The sequence below is a fragment of the Acartia tonsa genome, chromosome 11 (assembly GCF_053477335.1).
Source record: "Acartia tonsa isolate MP-2025a chromosome 11, ASM5347733v1, whole genome shotgun sequence".
In the NCBI taxonomy this organism is placed as follows: domain Eukaryota; kingdom Metazoa; phylum Arthropoda; class Copepoda; order Calanoida; family Acartiidae; genus Acartia; species Acartia tonsa.
In genome coordinates this window covers 20,472,870-20,497,846 of record NC_137270.1, presented here as the reverse complement: position 1 = coordinate 20,497,846, position 24,977 = coordinate 20,472,870, and the positions used below count along the sequence as shown (strand labels likewise).

General features: G+C 34.8%; 1 protein-coding gene across 1 annotated transcript in view; it reads left to right on the top strand.

Annotated features, from left to right (window-relative positions):
- The window catches only part of LOC145332900 (1-phosphatidylinositol 4,5-bisphosphate phosphodiesterase-like), a 101,467-nt gene that overhangs the window by 30,874 nt on the left and 45,616 nt on the right, over window positions 1-24,977 (top strand). Inside the window, exons 13-29 of the mRNA XM_080178004.1 lie at window positions 5-109; window positions 5,062-5,175; window positions 5,862-5,960; window positions 7,409-7,517; window positions 7,681-7,762; window positions 8,461-8,510; window positions 10,808-10,840; window positions 13,293-13,333; window positions 13,764-13,832; window positions 14,685-14,772; window positions 15,240-15,292; window positions 17,179-17,230; window positions 17,926-17,984; window positions 19,277-19,335; window positions 19,816-19,888; window positions 22,684-22,769; window positions 23,281-23,388. Coding sequence (XP_080034130.1) covers window positions 5-109; window positions 5,062-5,175; window positions 5,862-5,960; window positions 7,409-7,517; window positions 7,681-7,762; window positions 8,461-8,510; window positions 10,808-10,840; window positions 13,293-13,333; window positions 13,764-13,832; window positions 14,685-14,772; window positions 15,240-15,292; window positions 17,179-17,230; window positions 17,926-17,984; window positions 19,277-19,335; window positions 19,816-19,888; window positions 22,684-22,769; window positions 23,281-23,388 — 1,280 coding nt within the window. The remainder of the gene's footprint in view (window positions 1-4; window positions 110-5,061; window positions 5,176-5,861; window positions 5,961-7,408; window positions 7,518-7,680; window positions 7,763-8,460; window positions 8,511-10,807; window positions 10,841-13,292; window positions 13,334-13,763; window positions 13,833-14,684; window positions 14,773-15,239; window positions 15,293-17,178; window positions 17,231-17,925; window positions 17,985-19,276; window positions 19,336-19,815; window positions 19,889-22,683; window positions 22,770-23,280; window positions 23,389-24,977) is intronic.

Below are 24,977 nucleotides of genomic sequence, written 5' to 3'. Positions count from 1 at the left end.
CTAGGATATGGACCAGCCCCTATCCCACTATTATATAAACTCGTCACATAATACCTATCTGACTGGTAGACAGATTGGAGGCAAATCCTCTGTGGAAATGTATAGACAGGTTAGTGTGTCTGTTTCAGGGCTCGGCAGCCGTGCGTCAGGCTCATTTTTTATACTTGTTTGGATGCCTAAGAAAAATATTTGAGAGTTAAGTAAGTGTGCAAACGTTTCAACTACCAATTATTATCTAAAGAAGGCTTAATTTTGTGTATTTGCATTGTGGATTTACAATTAGATACCTGGAAACTAATTATGTTATCGAACTGTTGGGATGGTAAGGTAGAGGATCATGGGAGATAATAATTACTCATGTCTAGGTATTACTAGCTGGGTGTAGGTGTATGGAGCTAGACTGTTGGGATGGTAAGGGAGAGGATCATGGGAGATAATAATTACTCATGTCTAGGCATTACTAGCTGGGTGTAGGTGTGTGGAGCTAGACTGTTGGGATGGTAGGGGGAGAAGATGGGAGATAATAATTACTCATGTCTAGGTATTACTAGCTGGGTGTAGGTGTGTGGAGCTAGACTGTTGGGATGGTAGGGGGAGAGGATCATGGGAGATAATAATTACTTATGTCTAGGTATTACTAGCTGGGTGTAGGTGTGTGGAGCTAGACTGTTGGGATGCCAAGGGAGAGGATCATGGGAGATAATAATTACTCATGTCTAGGTATTACTAGCTGGGTGTAGGTGTGTGGAGCTAGACTGTTAGGATGGTAAGGGAGAGGATCATGGGAGATAATAATTACACATGTCTAGGTATTACTAGCTGGGTGTAGGTGTTTGGAGTTAGACTGTTGGGATGGCAAGGTAGAGGATCATGGGAGATAATAATTACTTATGTCTAGGTATTACTAGCTGGGTGTAGGTGGTAAGGGAGAAGATCATGGGAGATAATAATTACTCATATTTAGGTATTACTAGCTGGGTGTAGGTGTGTGGAGCTAGACTGTTGGGATGGTAAGGGAGAGGATCATGGGAGATAATAATTACTTATGTCTAGGTATTACTAGCTGGGTGTAGGTGTGTGGAGCTAGACTGTTGGGATGGTAAGGGAGAGGATCATGGGAGATAATAATTACTTATGTCTAGGCATTACTAGCTGGGTGTAGGTGTGTGGAGCTAGACTGTTGGGATGGTAGGGGGAGAGGATCATGGGAGATAATAATTACACATGTCTAGGTATTACTAGCTGGGTGTAGGTGTGTGGAGCTAAACTGTTGGGATGGTAGGGGAGAGGATCATGGGAGATAATAATTACTTATGTCTAGGTATTACTAGCTGGGTGTAGGTGTGTGGAGCTAGACTGTTGGGATGGTACGGGAGAGGATCATGGGAGATAATAATTACTTATGTCTAGGTATTACTAGCTGGGTGTAGGTGTGTGGAGCTAGACTGTTGGGATGGTAAGGGAGAGGATCATGGGAGATAATAATTACTTATGTCTAGGTATTACTAGCTGGGTGTAGGTGTGTGGAGCTAGACTGTTAGGATGGTAAGGGAGAGGATCATGGGAGATAATAATTACACATGTCTAGGTATTACTAGCTGGGTGTAGGTGTTTGGAGTTAGACTGTTGGGATGGCAAGGTAGAGGATCATGGGAGATAATAATTACTTATGTCTAGGTATTACTAGCTGGGTGTAGGTGTGTGGAGCTAAACTGTTGGGATGGTAGGGGAGAGGATCATGGGAGATAATAATTACTTATGTCTAGGTATTACTAGCTGGGTGTAGGTGTGTGGAGCTAGACTGTTGGGATGGTAAGGGAGAGGATCATGGGAGATAATAATTACTTATGTCTAGGTATTACTAGCTGGGTGTAGGTGTGTGGAGCTAGACTGTTGGGATGGTACGGGAGAGGATCATGGGAGATAATAATTACTTATGTCTAGGTAATACTAGCTGGGTGTAGGTGTGTGGAGCTAGACTGTTGGGATGGTACGGGAGAGGATCATGGGAGATAATAATTACTTATGTCTAGGTATTACTAGCTGGGTGTAGGTGTGTGGAGCTAGACTGTTGGGATGGTAAGGGAGAGGATCATGGGAGATAATAATTACTTATGTCTAGGCATTACTAGCTGGGTGTAGGTGTGTGGAGCTAGACTGTTGGGATGGTAGGGGGAGAGGATCATGGGAGATAATAATTACACATGTCTAGGTATTACTAGCTGGGTGTAGGTGTGTGGAGCTAAACTGTTGGGATGGTAGGGGAGAGGATCATGGGAGATAATAATTACTTATGTCTAGGTAATACTAGCTGGGTGTAGGTGTGTGGAGCTAGACTGTTGGGATGGTACGTGAGAGGATCATGGGAGATAATAATTACTAATGTCTAGGTATTACTAGCTGGGTGTAGGTGTGTGGAGCTAGACTGTTGGGATGGTAAGGGAGAGGATCATGGGAGATAATAATTACTTATGTCTAGGTATTACTAGCTGGGTGTAGGTGTGTGGAGCTAGACTGTTAGGATGGTAAGGAAGAGGATCATGGGAGATAATAATTACACATGTCTAGGTATTACTAGCTGGGTGTAGGTGTTTGGAGTTAGACTGTTGGGATGGCAAGGTAGAGGATCATGGGAGATAATAATTACTTATGTCTAGGTATTACTAGCTGGGTGTAGGTGTGTGGAGCTAAACTGTTGGGATGGTAGGGGAGAGGATCATGGGAGATAATAATTACTTATGTCTAGGTATTACTAGCTGGGTGTAGGTGTGTGGAGCTAGACTGTTGGGATGGTAAGGGAGAGGATCATGGGAGATAATAATTACTTATGTCTAGGTATTACTAGCTGGGTGTAGGTGTGTGGAGCTAGACTGTTGGGATGGTACGGGAGAGGATCATGGGAGATAATAATTACTTATGTCTAGGTAATACTAGCTGGGTGTAGGTGTGTGGAGCTAGACTGTTGGGATGGTACGGGAGAGGATCATGGGAGATAATAATTACTTATGTCTAGGTATTACTAGCTGGGTGTAGGTGTGTGGAGCTAGACTGTTGGGATGGTAAGGGAGAGGATCATGGGAGATAATAATTACTTATGTCTAGGCATTACTAGCTGGGTGTAGGTGTGTGGAGCTAGACTGTTGGGATGGTAGGGGGAGAGGATCATGGGAGATAATAATTACACATGTCTAGGTATTACTAGCTGGGTGTAGGTGTGTGGAGCTAAACTGTTGGGATGGTAGGGGAGAGGATCATGGGAGATAATAATTACTTATGTTTAGGTATTACTAGCTGGGTGTAGGTGTGTGGAGCTAGACTGTTGGGATGGTACGGGAGAGGATCATGGGAGATAATAATTACTTATGTCTAGGTATTACTAGCTGGGTGTAGGTGTGTGGAGCTAGACTGTTGGGATGGTAAGGGAGAGGATCATGGGAGATAATAATTACTTATGTCTAGGTATTACTAGCTGGGTGTAGGTGTGTGGAGCTAGACTGTTAGGATGGTAAGGGAGAGGATCATGGGAGATAATAATTACACATGTCTAGGTATTACTAGCTGGGTGTAGGTGTTTGGAGTTAGACTGTTGGGATGGCAAGGTAGAGGATCATGAGAGATAATAATTACTTATGTCTAGGTATTACTAGCTGGGTGTAGGTGTGTGGAGCTAAACTGTTGGGATGGTAGGGGAGAGGATCATGGGAGATAATAATTACTTATGTCTAGGTATTACTAGCTGGGTGTAGGTGTGTGGAGCTAGACTGTTGGGATGGTAAGGGAGAGGATCATGGGAGATAATAATTACTTATGTCTAGGTATTACTAGCTGGGTGTAGGTGTGTGGAGCTAGACTGTTGGGATGGTAAGGGAGAGGATCATGGGAGATAATAATTACTTATGTCTAGGTATTACTAGCTGGGTGTAGGTGTGTGGAGCTAGACTGTTGGGATGGTAAGGGAGAGGATCATGGGAGATAATAATTACTTATGTCTAGGTATTACTAGCTGGGTGTAGGTGTGTGGAGCTAAACTGTTGGGATGGTAGGGGAGAGGATCATGGGAGATAATAATTACTCATATTTAGGTATTACTAGCTGGGTGTAGGTGTGTGGAGCTAGACTGTTGGGATGGTAAGGGAGAGGATCATGGGAGATAATAATTACTTATGTCTAGGTATTACTAGCTGGGTGTAGGTGTGTGGAGCTAGACTGTTGGGATGGTAAGGGAGAGGATCATGGGAGATAATAATTACTTATGTCTAGGTATTACTAGCTGGGTGTAGGTGTGTGGAGCTAGACTGTTGGGATGGTACGGGAGAGGATCATGGGAGATAATAATTACTTATGTCTAGGTAATACTAGCTGGGTGTAGGTGTGTGGAGCTAGACTGTTGGGATGGTAAGGGAGAGGATCATGGGAGATAATAATTACTTATGTCTAGGTATTACTAGCTGGGTGTAGGTGTGTGGAGCTAAACTGTTGGGATGGTAGGGGAGAGGATCATGGGAGATAATAATTACTCATATTTAGGTATTACTAGCTGGGTGTAGGTGTGTGGAGCTAGACTGTTGGGATGGTAAGGGAGAGGATCATGGGAGATAATAATTACTTATGTCTAGGTATTACTAGCTGGGTGTAGGTGTGTGGAGCTAGACTGTTGGGATGGTAAGGGAGAGGATCATGGGAGATAATAATTACTTATGTCTAGGTATTACTAGCTGGGTGTAGGTGTGTGGAGCTAGACTGTTGGGATGGTAAGGGAGAGGATCATGGGAGATAATAATTACTCATATCTAGGTATTACTAGCTGGGTGTAGGTGTGTGGAGCTAGACTGTTGGGATGGTAAGGGAGAGGATCATGGGAGATAATAATTACTTATGTCTAGGTATTACTAGCTGGGTGTAGGTGTGTGGAGCTAGACTGTTGGGATGGTAAGGGAGAGGATCATGGGAGATAATAATTACTTATGTCTAGGTATTACTAGCTGGGTGTAGGTGTGTGGAGCTAGACTGTTGGGATGGTAAGGGAGAGGATCATGGGAGATAATAATTACTCATATCTAGGTATTACTAGCTGGGTGTAGGTGTGTGGAGCTAGACTGTTGGGATGGTAAGGGAGAGGATCAGGAGCCAATAATCACTCATGGCAGAGCTATGTGCAGCGAAATTTTCTTCAAGGTAAATTTTATTTAGCAAGGGAGGGGTAATGGACTGTAAATAAATCTTCCCCTAAACTGTATTAACAAGTTCATACCTAAAGTAGCTTAAAATATTTGGGGGGGGGGGGGGGGGGAGAGAAGGATGGAAGAGGGAAAAGAAAACAAAATAATATTTAAAACTTAACCCTTCAAAAATTTTATTCTCAAAAGGGAGCTTTGTTAAAATTTTCATTTATTGACTATTTGAATTTTGAGTTTACCAAATAAAAAATCTGGGTCAACTGCAGTTCACAGTAAAATGTTCCTTGTAACGAATATTTTCAAATAATCTATTTAATGGCTTCTAACGGCTAAACGGTGAAACGCATAGATTTTGACCTACAAAAGAAGGCCTACAGATATTCTGGAATAGCAACTAATCAATAATGCACACTTATCTCGCATCGCACATAAATGCGCAAAAAATACTTATTTTACGCGTTTTTCTTCAGTGAAGCTTTCCCTGTGCATCATTGGATCTTGGCTATTCCAGATTATTTGTAGGCCGCTTAAAACGGTTTGCGGGCATGATTTATATATTTACGTTCAGCCGTTTGGCCGTGAACTGCAGTTGAAACAACAATCTATTTAGTATTTTTAAAGATTTGTATATTCTACATACCTAAATTGATCTTGATCATTATTTAGACAGAATTTATATTTAAGGATGTTATTGAAGCTATTCGGGACTGCGCATTTGTGACTTCAGAATACCCAATCATCCTCTCATTCGAGAACCATTGCTCTAGACCTCAACAACTAAAGGTTTGTACTAGCGTTGGTCCGGATATCCGGGCATTTTTAATATTTGACCGGATACCGGATATTGAATCAATGGCTGTTTTCTTATGTCGGATATCCGGTCAGCCGGCCGGTAATTTTCCATTCGGCCGGATACCGGACATTAAAAATCAGCCGAATATCTGGTATCCGGTATCCGACCAAAAAAGTATCCGGCACAACCCTAGTTTGTACATTCGTTAGCAACTCGTTTCATAGTCATTTGGCATTTAGACACACAGGTCTGTTTAAAATCAGAATTGCCGTGTGGTTTTCTTTTTTGGCCTTAAGAAAGGGAAAAGAAAATAGTTTGGGAATAGTCCCTTTCGTGGCAGCGCCCCTTAAGGGGGGCGATTCGTCGTATTTTAAAATGGCTTTTGCTAGGTTATTTTAGGTTAGGTTAGGATATATTGGGTTAGGTGATTGCCCCACAGGGTTAGAAATAGAATAAAAGTTACAATGAAAAAAACGAAAAATCGCCCTTTAAGGAGCGTTGCCACAAAAGTTTTTATATTCTTCTGGTGGTTTCACACCCAGTGCCTGCTAATAATTGATAACTGATATTTAGAAAAAATGGAAAATAAGAGAGTTCTTCTTTTTTTCTATGTCCTTCAAGGCCTATACCTGTGGTGCTTGAACTCTGCGGGGCTACCCAGTAATCAATATAACCCAACATACCATGACATAAAGTTATAAAGCTGTTCTATTAGAATTATGTGATGGTGTTATATACTATTTGAAAGGTTACGCGGCATGCGCGAATCAATAAAAAAATTAAAATCTAAGCTTTATTAGGTTAAATTAGGTTAGGTTAAATTAGGTTCAACTAACCTAATAAAGATTAACTTTCATTAATGCGCGCATTCCGCGTAACATCTCAAATAGTATATAACACCATAACATAATTCTAGCAGAACAAAGCGCAAAACTACATTCACCTCCACCACTCCCTTTTGTTTCAAATTTATTTTTAAATAAAAGAGGGTAGGGTGTGCTGCTCATTCGGGTTCTTTAGACGAAAGCACCTTTATTCTAGTCGAATTTTCATAATTTGGATGATTTCTTTTTTTAAAAAACTTATTTTAGAATAATTACAAATTTGATAATGCTTTTACTGTAATTCAATTAAGTAGTGTTCGGTTCTATAACCATTTAGAAGCTCTTTATGGTGCCTCTATAAAAAATTACGTCATATTGGAATAGTCCATTATTCTATTATGAAGTAGTACGTGATTTTCGGCCAAACGTTAATCCCCTTTTTTATAGGCACTAAATTTAAAAACTTTTGGCAGAAAAATCCCAAACTACGTCATATTGGAATAATGGACTATTATAATATTATGTATCATTTTTATATAACACTAGGCACTATAAAAAGCTTCAAATTAAACTAAAAAGAAGAAATTGAATTTCTATTTCTACGATTATTTTAGATGGCCAAATACTGTGTTGAAATCTTTGGAGATATGCTGTTGAAAGAATCTATTCCAGATGTACCATTACAAGCAGGGGTGGAACTACCATCCCCTAATAAATTAAAAGGTAATATATGATGGAAATTTTTGGAAAATTGATTCACCCCAAAGCAAACTTATGTACCAAGTTTCAAGGATCTATCTTAATATTTAGACCATTTTGCTCACTCTTTAAGTTTAGATGTCATTACATCCCCCGCCCTCATATTTGAATTTGTTTCGTTTTTCAGGAAAAATATTAATAAAGAACAAAAGACTGCGACCTGAAGTGGAAAAATATGAACTAGAACTTTACTGGAAAGGAGAATTTAGGTAACAAAATATTCTGTCAGTTTAAATCTATACTAGCCAAGTGGAGGCGTCCCTACCATCCAGGGGTTTTATATCATAAGATAAATGTAGGTGACAGAAAAAAAGGCTCATGACCATTTTAAGGCTTAAGTTTATCAATTTAATAGCCTAAAATCATCCTTGGTCATCTCTAAAGTGTAGAACTCATATGCTTCAGTGGTTAGTGAGATCCAACCAAAATAACCTTACTACTTTATATAATACTAGCGGCTTCGCCCCTAGCCTCTAGGGGCTTTGCCCCAAGAGGTAATTAAAAAAAATTTAGTACCCCCACTAAGGTGCCCCCACTACTTTCTATTTAAAAAAAAATGGGGGGGGATTTTTTGTTTTTTTGGGGGGTTGGGGGTGTCCCAACCCATAAGAAAATAGCCTAAAACCACCACAGGACCAGTAGGTATATACCCTAAAGAGTAGAATTCGATCGGTTCAGTGGTTACCGAGATCAGACGGACAGACATCAAGCTACTTTGTATTATAGATGGGAGTGTACCACCCCCCAAACAAATAGCCTAAACCACCACAGTGGTTACCGAGATCTTAAGCTTCAGACGGACGGACGGACAGACATCAATCTACTTTGTATTATAGATTATATATTCAATATATTTCTTTACAAAAAATGAATCTTAAAAATCAACGGTTTTTATTGTCTTTTTTAGTATTGATGAGAATGAGGAGCCCAAAGAGGATGCTAGTGCCGCACCTACAGGTATTATCAAGCTCTTCATAGTGCCTATTAATATTGGGATAAATATGACGACATTTGGCACATTTCGGCCAAAACTTTCCAAATTTATCCCCTATATCTATAGGCACTATAAAGAGCTTCTTTTCAGTTATAAAACAAAGAACGGAAAATAATGTTCATTTATTTTTTGAGTAAACTTATATCTTTTGTAAAACATGTACATATATATGAACCTAATTTTTATTCTGATAGCGTTTATTTATATTGATGAAATGATAACAAAATTATTCTATCTATTAGGCTGACTGAATCGCATAAAAATAGTGAATACTACATGTGAATAATTTTGTGTACAAAGTACAACTCTCTTTTTATACATTTTAATATACTATACTAAATACAAATACATATAAAACCATACAAACCGGTTCTCAAACTCAATGAGACACGTACTTTTACAGCAGCTGTGCTTTAACAGCTGCTATATTCAGGGGTCTTCTTAAGGGATAAGACAATGAACGATTAATTTGTGTACATCTTCAATAATGATGATATCCTTTCTATAGGATAAAATTTTTGGTTAAAACCAACCAATCAATTGAGATTGAATTAGATCACTGTGGTTATTAATCCAACAAATGAGAGTACTAGTTTAAACTACACTGTAAAAAATAATTTTTTCATTTAGTATCAATTGATACGCTGAGGTTGTATTAGACCTGGACCCGTAAGTGTGCTGTATTAACAAAACGAATATATAACACCATGTAGTACTATATACCATAATAACTATTACATACAGAGATATTACGTTTTTAGTAACAATTCTTACCCTACAGAGTAACAAAAATTACGAACCAGAGTATTAAAAACTTCCTTCTAGAGTATTGAATTTTATTCCATAGAGAGTATTAGATAATACTATAAAATGCACATTCTTTATTTAGTAATACATATTACTCCATAGAACACTAAGTAATACTCAATACAGTATTGGAATCTTCCTTATATCGTAATGAGGTTTTTTTGCTAGAACGTATGGGATGATGCTATATGAAATGAAATATATAGTATTATCTGATGCTAAATTTTTTTTTATTTTTAACAGTGTAGTTTTTACTATAAATAAAATCAGAAATACTATCCTTATGATGTTGCTATTCGAATTGTGGACATTATTGTCCTTGTTTTTTCTATTTTATCACTTTCGTGATATATTAGACGGAAAATAAAAATAAATAATATTTTGATCCCTAGACAACAAAATTAACATTTGGTACAGCTTCCGCATAAAGTTTTTTTTATCAGCCTGACACCAGCAACTGTTGTTTAACACTACTATTTAGCGCATCCATTCGTCGTTGGAGGAGGTGTTGGGTCCGAATCTCGGTCCAAACTGCGTCATAACTAAAGACGTTAAAAGTTGTATCTACAGATAATACAACTTTTGTGATTATTGTTGCTTTTGACTTTTTTAATACTCTATGCAAATAATGTTTACTCACTGTTTTGTACTCCCCCCCCCCATCCCCAAATAAAAGCTAGGTCGTCTTTTAATTAAGCGGAAGATATATGACAACTAGAGACAGTTGCATGTTGATTTATAATAAGATTAATTATTTCATCTTAGTAGGCATATTGATCAGATAGGGAGGGGCCATTGGAATGTTTATTACAGTAGTCCCCAATTTTTCCTTATTCGTTGACTCGACTACTTTGGGGGAATTTTTATAGAATTTTGATTGGTTGATTCATTTCAACCACTAATTTATACTACAGAAGGGGCAATGTTGTGTACAATCATTAGGGATGTACTTCAATTGATCGACCATTGTCTTATCCCTTTAGATCCCTGCACATTGCTAGAAGAAATATAAATAAATAGGAAATCTTTATTCTTTTTTCATAACCTTTGTGGATTATCAACATTTATACCTAAAAATAAACATATACTTAAAACGAAATGCTTTTTTATTTAATTTATTCTACTTGCTTTATATTTGCTTTGTTACATTGGAAGTTAGTTGACATTAAGCTGTAAATTGTTCGAAGTTTTATAAAATTAAACACGTCCTCATTCGTTGGATTCGTCGCTTGATTGGTTGTTTCAAACCTTTGCATTAAACAATTTTGAGAGGGGGTAATTTTGTTTATCATTAGATATCTTTAAAAATTTCTTACTCTGACTTATCCCCCATACCTTTTTTGCTGGATGAATGAACTGGCCAAAAATGATATCAATGTTAGAAAACTGAACTGAAGACAATTTTTCCCCTGTCATAATATCCACATACATTTTACATCCCTTGTATTTCCAGATCTCGAGAAGAAGGAGGATGCCACAGGAGCAGGTAAATATTTTTCCAGTATGGCACCGAACCCGATTCATAACCGCTGGATTGGAACCGGTTCTTTTCCATACGAAAAAGTTATGTCTAGCATCGTATTATATCGAGTCTATGAATATAAAAATGTACAATCATAATATCAAAACCAGTTTTGTTATCCCGTACCGGAGGCATCTCGTAGTTTAAATTTTAAATTTTTTTGTAAATATCCGTGGAGAGCTATCTATAATACGGTGCGATAAATAACTATTCCCTATTGGTTTTCAAACCGATTCATATCCGCTGGATAAGAACCAGTTCTGATACATATAAAAAATCTTTTATTGTATTTTCCACTGTAATAAAACATACAGTCATACAAATTAATACCAGTTTTGTTGGGCTTTTAGATTTCGGAGGCCAACAAACATGGAATTGATTCATTTTCTTTTCTTACCTCCACGAAAAGCTGTCTTTAATACGACACGATACTTGATTATTCAGTATGGCTATAACTAGGGGCGTCCAAGCTTTTTTTTTTTGGGGGGGGGGGTAAAATTTGTTAAGGGGGGGTAATTCGTTTTTTGGGTGGGGTAAAATAGCGACAAAAATTGTACCCCCTCCAAAATTTTTACCCCAGGGGTAAAATTTGCTTGGGCGGGGTAATTACCCCCCCCCCCCTGAAATCTGTTGGCAGGGGTAAATTTTGTATACCCCCCCAAAAAATTTTACCCCAGGGGTAAATTTTGGGGGTAATTTAAATTTTATTAAATAGTTAGTATTAAAAATGCGCGCGAAGTGCGCAAAAATATTTTTTGTAAGAGATTTTTATTTGGGGGGGGGGGGGTATTTACCCCCCCCAAAATTGTTTGGGGGGGGGGGGGTAAATAACCCCTCCTAAATGGTTGGGGTTGCACACTTTTTATCTGTTGCCCAGTACTAAGCTGAAATAAAAATTCAATTTGGTAAAAAAAATGTACATACAATCCAAACTTTATTAAATGTTTCATATTGTTTGAAATTGTAGACATTAGTTAAAACAATATACACATTATAGTACGCACATTTACAGTCATGTTAAAATGAATTATTTCAGTCAGAATTGTTCTATAGACCCCCTGTCTTTACAATTAAAAAAATATATATAGTTTGTATCTTTATCTACAATAATTAAAATAATCAAGAAACAACAATACACCTGTCCCGTAATATTTTTAGAAGCAAAACATATATATAATTAGGTTATGTCCTTTGGCAAGTCCGTGAAGTATAGCCTACCCAGTTAATTTAGCCATGCTAGAATTGTCCTATCAATTTCAAACTTTAAATGGTGATTCCTGTAATAGGTAAGATTACTCTGTAATCGTTACCAGAAAGTCTCATTTTACACTTGCTGCTTTTTAACTTTTTAAAACAATTTTTTTGTATGATATAGTTATCCTATAAATCTGGCTCTTAGGACAAGAAAGTCAATATTATAAGCGAGGCATCTCTATAATCACGTCCGAAAAAAAAGTAAGTATGTCCTTAACAGAATCCTGTATATAGGCAAATTTGAGCTTTAATGTTGTCATCCTTTTAAAGCTACAACAGACAGAAATTTTGCAAATGAACTAAGAGGAAATTTTTAAAAATTGTATATTTATCCTAATGTTTTTTAAAATTTAATTATTAGAAATTACATTTTTAAAAAGTGCTATACACAAAGAATTCAAAAACTTGAGAACTCTGAACCTCTCCATACCGGATTTGATTTCTATTTTTGGTTTTACCACTTTGGACAGGTTTTTTTTGTACAGAAATGTTTTACCTAATTGTGTTGTTGTATATGAAAAGTACTAGAGTTGGCTCGATATAACTATCTCCCTATTGGCTAGTTTTCTATATGCATATCTATTTCTCAATAAATCTATTTTCCACACCCGGCATTACTATTTAAACGGAAGTAAATTTTAATAATCTAAATGATCTTAAAAAGATTTTTTAAATTATATTTTTTTCTTTACATTACCATCACCAAAGGGTTTATTATATGATTACAATTTTAGTTTAATATTTGAACACACAAAGTGTCGCCACAATCGAATTCTTTTAAAACAGAGTTTTCTTAAATTAGTTATATTATAAATTTAAATTTTCTTTTTTATGATTAGAAATTAAATACTTCATTATAATGTAAATAGCAACATGGAATGAAAAAAATTAATTTATTTTTAATAAAGTAAAATAATGGGTCTTATCGTTCTGGGCAATGAGAGTTTATTATGGATTATTGGAGCACTATGAGTTTTAAACAAATATTCCTTGGAAAACTTGAGCTCGTTTATAGACATTTATTTCCTATATAGATCTGACATGGATCTTGAAGCAATTAAGCAGGCCGTTTTGTACATGTTAAAAATAGGAAGATTTCATTAAATAAAAGTTATCGCTAATATACTTAGTAAATAATATTATATTTCTCTTTTTTCTCTAGGGACAGATTCACTTCCTATGCCATTAGCAACTCAGTACCAGGTGAAAAGTTTAATATTTTTCATTTCAAAATACAATTCAGGCGTTTGTCATCTAAAGTTTAGGTTAGATTGTCACTTTTAAAGGCCTTCATAATGTAAACTTATTAAGCAACAAACTATCTTTTTTTGCCTCAATCATTAATTTCCCACATAATATCATTCGCCATCTAAGTTTAGTTTAAATTTAAGTAAATAAAGTAATGGGGCATGTTTCATTACTTCATATTTACTTGATCTTTGGAAGCTTAATTTAAGTCCCAGGATGGTTATTTTATTTTCATATTTAAGTCTTGGTATAGTTGTAGGCTATATTTTGCTTTTACTACCCCTATGGCCCTATGGGCTAGGGGCGCAGCCACTAATATTAAATTAAAATAGTTGAATATATCTGTTATTTAAAGAGTATACAACCATTATTTGTATAATTTTAGGGTTCAACCACCAACATTCATCCGTATTTATCCAGTCTAGTTAACTACACATGTCCTATGAAGTTCCAGGTAATATTTCTAGTCAACTACACATATCCCACATGAAGTTCCAGGTAAATATTTCTAGTCAACTACAAATTTCCTAAGAAGTTCCAGGTAATATTTCTAGTCAACTATACATGTTCTATGAAGTTCATGGACATATTTCTAGTCAACTACACCTGTCCTATGAAGTTCCAGGTAATATTTATAGTCAACTACACATGTCCTATGACGTTCAAGTTAATATTTATAGTCAACTACACATATCCCATATGAAGTTCCAGGTAATATTTATAGTCAAATACACATGTTCTATGAAGTTCCAGGTAATATTTATAGTCAACTACACATGTCCTATGAGGTTCCAGGTAATATTTTTAGTCAACTACACATATTACATATAAAGTTCCAGGTAAATATTTCTAGTCAACTACAAATTTCCTATGAAGTTCCAGGTAATATTACTAGTCAACCATACATGTCCTATGAAGTTCTAGGTAATATTTCTAGTCAACTACACATGTCCTATGAAGTTCCAGGTAATATTTCTAGTCAACTGCACATGTCCTATGAATTTCCAGGTAATATTTCTAGTCAACTACACATGTTCTATAAAGTTCCAGGTAATATTTCTAGTCAACTACACATGTTCTATGAAGTTCCAGGTAATATTTATAGTCAACTATACATGTCCTCAAATCAAAATATCTGCCTTTGTCTTTTTTCAATCCATCCTCACCCTCTCCCAATAGGACGGGAGGGGATGGGATAAAGGGGGTTGAAGGGAGGTATCGTTATTTTAGCACACTGCAAATTATACTTTATTACAGAACATGAAAATCTAATGTAAAAAAAATAATAATATATCCATTATTTCAGGGTTTTGAGTACGCAGAGGAGCAAAATTTGGCTTTCAAAATGTCGTCGTTTCCGGAGACAAACGCGCTTGGATATCTCAAAACTCAGGAAAATATAACAATATATTTAAAATCTAAGATGAATTTTTTCAGTTTGTCTTCAAAACCGATTAATATCCGCCGGATTAAAACTGGTTCTCAGACATACTGAAAAATCATGTGTAGCATCGTTTTACAAACAATTTTCCACTAATATTATAATAAAAGTCATAAAATAATACAAGTTTTGTTAGACCGGGCATCAGGCCCGGTCGGGGCTAACAAAATTGGTTTTAATCTCATCATCTCCCATTTTACTATCCTCGGAAAAAAGATAAATAACTATTACGCTTTTTGATAATTTTAGTTTTATAATTTCATTCCATTTCATGTCTATGTTTACCTATTTTTAAAAGCGAAGGTTTTCTATGATTAGTGTCTGTACGTATTTACATACATCAGTCCATTCGTACGTAACGGTAACGGTTAGCTCTTATTCTTATCATAATAAATAGTTATTGGTATTGTTAATACTAGGCTGTTGAATTTGTTAAATACAACAAGAGACAGTTATCTAGAATTTATCCAAAGGTGAGTTTTTTTAAGCGAAGCTTTTCTATAATTAGGGTCGGTCCGTCCGTCCGTACGTCTGAGACGGATACCTTTTTTCGCAAATTTAGGCATGTTGTCCTATCGATTTCAAACTTTGCATTGCGATTCCTGTAGTAGTTAGATACGATTTAGAAAGCGTTGCAACTCTATAATCTTTACCAGAATGTCCGTCCGTTTCAGAGCTTCGCTTTTATGGATGTTGTCATCCTTGTTTTTTTTTATAGTGTTAGTAGTCAAGAAAGTAAAGAAATAATCAAAGAAGCACCAAAAAGGCCGCCAGTTTTTTGCCGCAAAACAGTCGCAAAATTCTGAAAAGTAGATGTTAGCTCCCTGCCAGGGATGTCCAAGCTTTTTTTGAGGAGTGGGGGGGGGGGGTAATCTAGTGGATTTTTTTAAAAACAAGGGTAAAATTAAGGATTTTTTTTTTTGGGGGGGGGGGGGGTTAAACACCCCTTTACCCCCATTCTCGGACGACTATGCTCAAGGCTAACTCTTAATGTACCTTTTTGATGATTAATCAGCAGCTTACTGGCGGATGGATTACAGCGGCTAAAACACTTTATTAACAACTATATACCTTATTTTGAAAATAAAATAAAACTTTCAATAGCTTTCGATACAAAAAATACATTTCTTTTTTATTTGATGAGATTATTTTCATGCTGTACTTATAAATTTAAATAATAAATAAGAAAAAAAACTTTTTACATAAATATAGAAAACATGACAAAAAAGTTTTGTAGGCAAATTCCAAGTTTTCTTTGTATTTTTGAGAGCAAAGCATATTTGAAAGTGGCTTTTGTTGGTTAGTAGGAGGATATCTTTTAGCACCCCCTCCCCCCCCGAAATGTAATTAACCCCCTTAAACCATTGAAACACCTTATTTTACCCCCCCCCCCCTCAAAATAAAAAGCTGGATGTTCTTGTCTCGTAAATTTAATAAACTTTGCTTGTTGTAAAAATGTTCGTTCTAGTTTTTTTTTCTCGAATTTCTTGTGAAAAGTATGTTGAGTTTGTAGAGTAAGATTTGCCAAGAAAAGAATTTAAATTGTGAAAATAAGAAAAAAACAGATGAATATGTGTTTTTTGTGTACAATGTTTTATTCTATTATGTATTTGTATTTTTGATAAAATACAACAAAACATATATATTTTAGTAGCGAAGCTACTCTATTAATCACTTTGTATGTTTGTCAGTCAGTCCGTAACGCAACGGTGGGAAATTTGATTTTCTCGGCTGCTATTAAAGAACCTAGTAATATTGTCTAACTTTTTATCTTTGTTACGTAACAAAAATAGAAGGATGAGAGGGGAGGTGTGAAAGGAAACCCCTAAAAAAGAGATGGATTTTTGTTCCTTCACAAAGATAAAAAGTCAGACACTATTACTAGGTTCCTATTAAAAACTGACAGCTGAAATTTTAAGATTCCTATGACATAAGCGTATCTAGTCTCTTGTTTTGTCAGTCTGTCTGTCGGTCATGCTTCAATAGACATAAACCTTATTTTTAAAAGTTTCGTGATTTTCTTTAAGTTTTTAAATAATTTGAGTATATTTAAGTATATTGTTCATAACGTTTGAATAAATTATTTAGAATGTACAGCAATTTAAATTCCCTTGTCTTATCCCTTAAGATCCTCCCTTCCTCTTTCAAATACCTCTTTCGTCTGCTTCTAAATCATATTCTGCTACTTGGCTTGTTAATATAAACGTGTTAATATAAGCGACACCATTGGTTGATTTTCAATGACCCAATAGAAAGGTTGCAAAAGGTGGTTGCGATGGGGAGATACAGTTATTTAACCCTTTCTTCCTCTAGGGTTTTACTCTTATATTTTAATTATTTTTAAACGTTTAATTTTTAGGGAACGAGGGCAGATTCTTCTAATTTCATGCCACAGGTTTTCTGGAATTCAGGTTGGTAAAAAGAAAAGCTTTTTATAGAGCCCATAAAAGATGACGTCATGCTGGCCTACCATTGGTCATTGAAAATGTATACTTGCGGTTATTTAGTCTGTGTATTGGCCTATCATTGGTCATTTGTATTGTATGACGTAATCTTTTATATACACTATAAAGAGCTTCGTAAACAGATAAATAAAATGGTTCTGTGCTATACAAAATATTTGATCGACTCATATTATAGACAATTTTTCACAGATAACAAAATAATATTAGTTTTGTTAGCGAGAGCCAATCTTAAAATTTTTCATTTCACTGTCCGCGAAAAGCTGTCTAAAATACAATGCGATAATTAACTGTAATAAACAAATAGATATAAAGGTCTTTTGTAAGTAAGTAATTAAGGCAAATCAATAAGTGTTAATTAATTGATAGATTTATATCTACACAAATCAAGTAAAAACCGGAAATAATTAAGACTGATAGGAAAATGTGTTCTTTATAACTTTGTTTCCCTTAATCTGAATGTCTGTAACTGTTTATAATAATATTCTGTTTTCTTATGTTATCAAAACAATGATGATAACAACTTTAAAGCCTTACAAAAGTCCCCAAAGTTGTTGATCCAATGTCATAAGAATACTTTGAGGACTAGTGTAATAAACAGCCCATCCTTCCCTGATATAAACTTATGTTGTGTTTATATTTAGGTTGCCAACTAGTTTCTCTAAACTTTCAAACTTCTGACCTTCCAATGCAGCTGAATCAGGTACAAACAGTTAACATTATATTATAGAGTAGTTGCTCTATAACTGTCAAGACTGGTTAGTAAAGCTCTTTATAGTGCCTTTACAAAATGACGCTTTACAGTACAAATGATAGGCCAGTATACATTTTAGTATTGGTCAATTACAATGTATAGTATACTGGCCTATCATTGGTCATTTGTATTGTATGAGGTAATTTTTTATAAGGCACCATAAGCTGCTTCTCACTTTACTATTGATAAATAATTTAAAGTATGAAATATTTATCTTAATAAGTTAAAATACTAACCTAAAGCCCATTCAACAAACACAAATATAAATAAACTAATTACTATTTTATAAAAAAAAGTAGATGATTTTTTCAAAATATTTTGGATAATTTTTTTTCCAAATATTTAATTTATCTTAAAAAGTACTCATTTTGAACAGCTAAATCCTTAATTTTCTTTAAAAGATGATATTTTTTTGTAGATATAAGATTGCACCTTTATACATAAGGCAATTATTGTTTTTTCTTAGGTTAATACTACAATCATTTATATTTAATCTCAATTATTTTTTATGTTTTTCATACAATAAATAAAGATAGAATGACAACTTTATGTTTTTTATGCAAACCTCAGCACCAATATATTATTTCTTATGCACATGGAAAAAGAGAGAAGGTGAATTACCAAAAATATGGAAAACACCTGTCATTTATCAACAGGCATAAATTTTTTAAAATTTCAATGTACAAAGTCCATTATGATTAAAAGGTAGCTTTTCTTTTAAAAACCAGGGTAATAATATCAATAAAAGCAAAGCTCTTAAATGGTAGGACAAACAAACATTAACACTAGTAAGCTGTCAGAAAAAGTAGACTATAAATGTATAATTCCAACCAAAATTGTATGTACATTTGTTGCAAAACTGCTTAATAACATTGTACTATGTTTTCCTAGAAATCACTATTCCAAAAGTCTTTTGAATAGAATAATTATATCAAGTGAAAAATTTATATGAAACAAGTTGAAAAATCAAAAGGAAATAATTAAATGGACGTATTGACTTTCTGGCAATGATAATAGAGTTGCTACGCTTTCTAAATCGTACCCAATTACTACATGAATCATTATGCAAAGTTTGAAATTGATAGAACAACTCTAACATGCCTTAATTAAAGATAAGAGGACGGACTGACTCTAATTATAGAAAAGCTTCGCTTTGAAAAAATGTTAAATATTTTATATTATTTATACCAATCCTTTTATCTGCAATGCTTTGGTAAAATTGATTTATTGTCGTTTTGCAGGGAAAATTTGAATACAATGGAAAGTGCGGGTACCTACTCAAACCAGATTTTATGAGAAGGTGAGATGTACTTTGATGCACAGCTACTCTATAAACTAAGTCTTTAAGTCTGTAACAGGAAAACAGCAAAAGGCGTTATTGTTATTGTTATATATCTATTCAAGTTACTCAAAAATCGGACATGTGACGTCATAAAACTATGGAGATGAAAGGAGAAGTGGGACAGAATACCCCTAAAAAAGAGTTGGATAATCGCTCATTTTTATGACGTCACATGTCTGATTTTTGCGTGACTTTCTCTATTTACTGAACAAACTTAATAAGGTAAAAAAACTGAAACCTGGTCAGTATACACTGTAATTGGCCAATGGTAAAATTTATGCTGGCCCTCATTGGTTATTTTAACGTATGACGTCATATTCTGTTGAAGGACTTTAATCATCTTCGTCCAATGTCCTCTTTCTCTCTATATCATAAATAAATATAATAAATAATTGTTTGACTTAATAATAGCATTTGACTCTGTTTTTACCTATTAAGGGAAGACAAACAGTTTGATCCATTCGCAGAAACTCCTGTAGATGGTGTCATTGCCGCACAGTGTGCTGTACAGGTGAGCTAATTCTGCACTGGTCAGCCTAAGCAATTAACTCGCTTTTTACATAAGCATTTAAATAAGATACAGTGTGTTTTTTTTTATGAGAACTTTTTTGAAAGCATTTTTACCCCACTTATAGTTATCAGAATTTAATGATTAATGGCTTATTTTCTTCGTTTTTTAATGGAATTAATAGAACAACAAAAATATTTCAGTTTTTATTTAAAAAAAAAACAGTAAAATCTAAAATTCAAAACTTAGGTGTCAACATCTAAAAATGGTTTTAGCGCATTTTTCTCATGCTCAAATATTCAACCTTTTGCATGAATGGCTGCAAAACACTTCAAAGTTTAGATATAGAGCTAAAAATGTATACAGATACTATTAGAAACATGTACTAGAACATATCAAAGTTTAAAGGACATATCTCAACCAGGGAGGGAGTACTGGCCCCCCAAAGTCAACTACAGAAAATCTAATTTTTTTCTTAGAAGATTTAGGCATAAGAAAAATGCGCTAAAACCATTTTTAGATGTTGACACCTAAGTTTTAAATTTTAGATTTTACTGTACTTTTTTAATGAAAACTGATATATTTTTTTGGTGTTATATTAATTGCATTAAAAAATAAGAAAATAAGCCATTAACCATTAAATTCTGATAACTATAAGTGGGGTAAAATTGCTTTCAAAAAAGTTCTCATAAAAAAAACACACTGTATAACTGATTTATTTGAAAAATGTAACTACTGTTATTATAGCAGCCTCTATCATAGATGAATCGATGTATTTTTACTTGGATTTGTGTACCAGATTTTCATGTACTCTGATAAAGTCATACTCACAGCTGGCTAAAATAAGGATCCTCCCCATACACGCCCTTTACCCCATGTTATCCCCTCCTATTGGATGAACGAACTGACCAATAAGTGAGCGCCGTATAACCAACCTAAATTGACGACAAATTTGCCCCTGTCAATATGTCTACATATTCAATATCCATTCATTTACTATTTATTATTCCTATTATATCAAGTAGAAACGTCATTGTTTGTAGTTTAAGATCTTGCTAGCTTTTTAAGAAATCTTTACATAGGTCTCGAATTGGTTTTGTCCACCTTTCCCTTTACTAGATGCTAAGGCGCAGCCTATGCATGTAATAAAGTTGTACGATATATATTTTTTTTTTCATTTTGATCTAGCTTATCCCTGAAGCGATTAGATTTTTATTTTAGGTATGCTTCCAGTGATGGTTTTAAAGACTATTTTTTTCATGTTTAAAGTGTAACGTTGGTTTTATGCTATTTCTGCCCTCTCCAACCTTTTAAATTCTGTACCCCTTAATCCTTTTTAAGATTTTTAAGTTTGAAGCTTAAGATCTCAATAAATACTGAACCAATTGAGTTCTCTATTTTAGGTAATCTTCACATAGGTCCTATGATGGTTTTAGACTATTTTATTTATAGATTTGGGGAGTTTTAGGTTATTTTCAAAACCATTTCTTACAGCTTTTGATACAGAGTAACTAGATGCTATGGGCCCAACCACTAGTATATTAGAAGGTACACAGACTAAGAAACAAGTATTATCCTGTATTAGTGTCATGTATGTCTATATCAAATATTAGATGATAGAAAGAGATTTTCCTGACCAAATCACTGATTAAAAAGGGCACTCTTCAATCTTCATACTATTTTAGAAATAAAAAGTGTATTGGGGTGAATATTTTGGCCTACAAACAGGCTGATGAATATATTATGATAAATCTTCCTGAAATTTTTTTAATAATCTTATTAACATAAAATTATAGTTCGAATGCTTTATATTTTATTATTATTATTTACGAAAATTCTAAGATCATTAAGACTTTTAGATAAAAATAATTTTCATTTTTAACCAATTTATGTATTTTTTGGACATACATAATTGAAAAAGTACGTCTGTTTAATTAGGTGAATTATACAAACAAAAATAAGAGTATCCTTTAAATTGATAATACTTTGTAATATACATACATATATATGTATATAATAAGAATACCAATAAGGTATTAACGGATTTTCCAATATTACCATAACCTCAAAATAGATTATTACTTGTACTTTCATATCAGAATTCATACAATTTGTGTATCCACATGAGTTTGGGAAATGAATTAGACCCCCCCCCCCTGAAAAGTTTACCATAAAAACCTAAAACTACATCCAGAAAATTTTTGCCGATTTGCGCAATGGTTTATTAACTTTATCTAAAAATCAGTTAATGACCAAATGACCGCTAGGGGGCTTGGTGATGCTTTAGGTTCTAAATCTAGACCTCTCCAAGCCCCTTGAAACATACTTCGCATAATTAAATTGCGGTGTAAAGCATCCATTTGCCCGATAGACAACCAACTCTAAGATTGCACGAGCCTTGTCTGTAAGTCCTAACTGTGCATGGTAATCACTCCTACTTTTACTATTACAGTCACGTAGCAACAGTAGGAACCAATTTTAACGACTCGAACCCGACACCACCCCGTCAGCAATCCGACACGTTGCCAATTAAACTAATGCCATGGGTTGAAGGGTATACAATGTCAGTTATAACCACCTCCACTGAATAAGGAATACCCAACAAGCGAAATAAATCTAAAATATTATTTGGAGGGCAGATAAAAAGGTCGTCTTTACTATGAAGCGCCCCCCCCCCCAAAGAAAAAAAATTACGGAAAAATCTGCTGCAATAACCAAATATTTTTAAAAATTAATTCAGTTTTTGGTTTCAGTTGAATTTGTGCAGCTACTCTATAATTTTATTGTATATATTTTAGGTAATATCTGGTCAGTTTTTGTCCGACAAGAAGATTGGAACCTATGTAGAGGTGGATATGTATGGACTACCCACAGACACCATTAGGAATAAACATACACAATATATCTTCATTTAAATCAACCCCCTTCCCTTTAAAAAAAAAAGGTTTAGTAATTGCCTCTCTTAAACATGAATTACTACCTACCTTATTGAGGTTTTTATCCCCCCTTACCCCCCCCCCAAAAAAAAAAAGCAAGCTTGTACCTCCTTGAATCATCATGCCTTAAAAATAATCAATGTTACCCTCAGGCATTTAAAGTTATAAGACAATGGCCGATAAATTGATGTACATCCCCAATAATAATACACAAAATTACCTAATCTGTATTACAATTGGTGGTTGAAACGTTGGGATACTCTACTTTATAAACCAAACAATTAAAGTTCAATAATAGTCTCCTAAGTTGTTGAGCTAACGAATAAAGTTACCTTATTATAAGACTTTAGGGACTAGTGTAACAGCCATATATCCCCTCCCTCTCTGGCTATCCCGAAACAGACGGTCAGACCATCAAGGTATAGGAAAGCTCTAAATAATTGTATGCTTTATGAACAGAAAGGAGTTTCGTACCAAAGTTGTGCCACAGAATGGTTTGAACCCAGTTTACAATGAGGAACCATTTGTCTTCAGAAAAGTTGTACTTCCAGAGTTAGCCGTTCTCAGGTAATATATTATTTTAAATGTCCTTCTGTATGTCTGTTTGTATGTCTGTCTGTCTGTCTGTCTGTCTGTATGTATGTTTGTCTGTCTATCTATCTATCTCTCTATCTATTTATTTATCTATCTATCTATCTGTCTGTCTGTCTGTCTGTCTGTCTGTCGATCTGTCTATCTGTCTAGTTGTCTGTCTGTCTGTCTGTAAGTCTGTCTGTCTGTTTGTCTGTCTGTTTGTCTGTCTGTTTGTCTGTCTGTTTGTCTGTCTGTTTGTCTGTCTGTTTTTCTGTCTGTTTTTCTGTCTGTTTGTCTGTCTGTTTGTCTGTCTGTTTGTCTGTCTGTCTGTCTGTCTGTCTGTCTGTCTGTCTCTCTGTCTGTCTTTCTGTCTGTCTTTCTGTCTGTATGTAAGTCTGTATGTCTGTTTGTCTGTCTGTAATCCGTTCTCAGGTATTATATTATTTTAAATGTCCGTCTGTATGTCTGTTTGTATGTCCGTCTATCTGTCTGTAGGTATGTTTTTCTGTCTATCTATCTATCTATCTATCTATTTATTCATCTATCTATCTATCTATCTATCTATCTGTCTGTCTGTCTGTCTATCTGTCTATCTGTCTATCTGTCTATCCGTCTATCTGTCTATCTGTCCAACTGTCTATCTGTCTATCTGTCTGTCTGTATAAATGTCTATCTGTCTGTCTGTAAGTCTGTCTGTCTGTCCTTCTGTGTGTCTTTCTGTCTGTCTGTCTGTCTGTCTGTCTGTCTGTTTGTCTGTCTGTCTGTCTGTCTGTCTGCCTGTTTGTCTTTCTGAAGGATTTTTATGAAAACATAAATTTCTCACCTCCTACTTCAATACAATACTAGCATACATATAACTAACTTTGTCAGTAAATCTGTTGGTTATACTTCAAAAGAAATATTATATATTTCATTCTTCCGTCCATAATTTTTGATGAGTAAACATGATTTACAATCCATTGTCCCCTCCCTAACTTGTCACCAGGAAGCTAGTAAAAGTGGCGGAACAGATTAAGACGTCAAAAAAAGATTAACCGATGAGAGGCTTCTATAAATTTTACTATTGGTCAATTACAGTGTATTGTGGCCTCTCATTGGTTATTTTTTTACGTCATTATTTGTGCCGCCACTTTTACTAGCTTCGTCACAAGAACAAAATTTGGAACAGCTAAGCCTAATACTAATAACCTTATGTAAGGTTGAGACTGTATACAAATGTAAATACATATTAATATATACAGGGAGGTAGCGGATACTGGACTCTAAATTACACTGGTACCCAAAGTTTTATAATCACGTTCCTGAGCTGGATCTTTAAATCATTTTAGTGGTGAGCCAGATCGGGGTGAGCCAACTTTCCACCAATGAGAGCACAGCATATTATGAAATGCCGCGCTGTGATTGGCTGAAATTCGGCTCACCCCGATATGGCTCACCACTAAAATGATTTAAAGATCCAGCTCTGTTTTCTTTAAATAAAGAAATTGGAAGACTTTTGTTAGATCTAGTTTGGTTGGTTTAAAGAGCAGTGTTTAAACTTTTCTACCAATATATCTAATAATCATAGGAATCTTTTTTTCTTT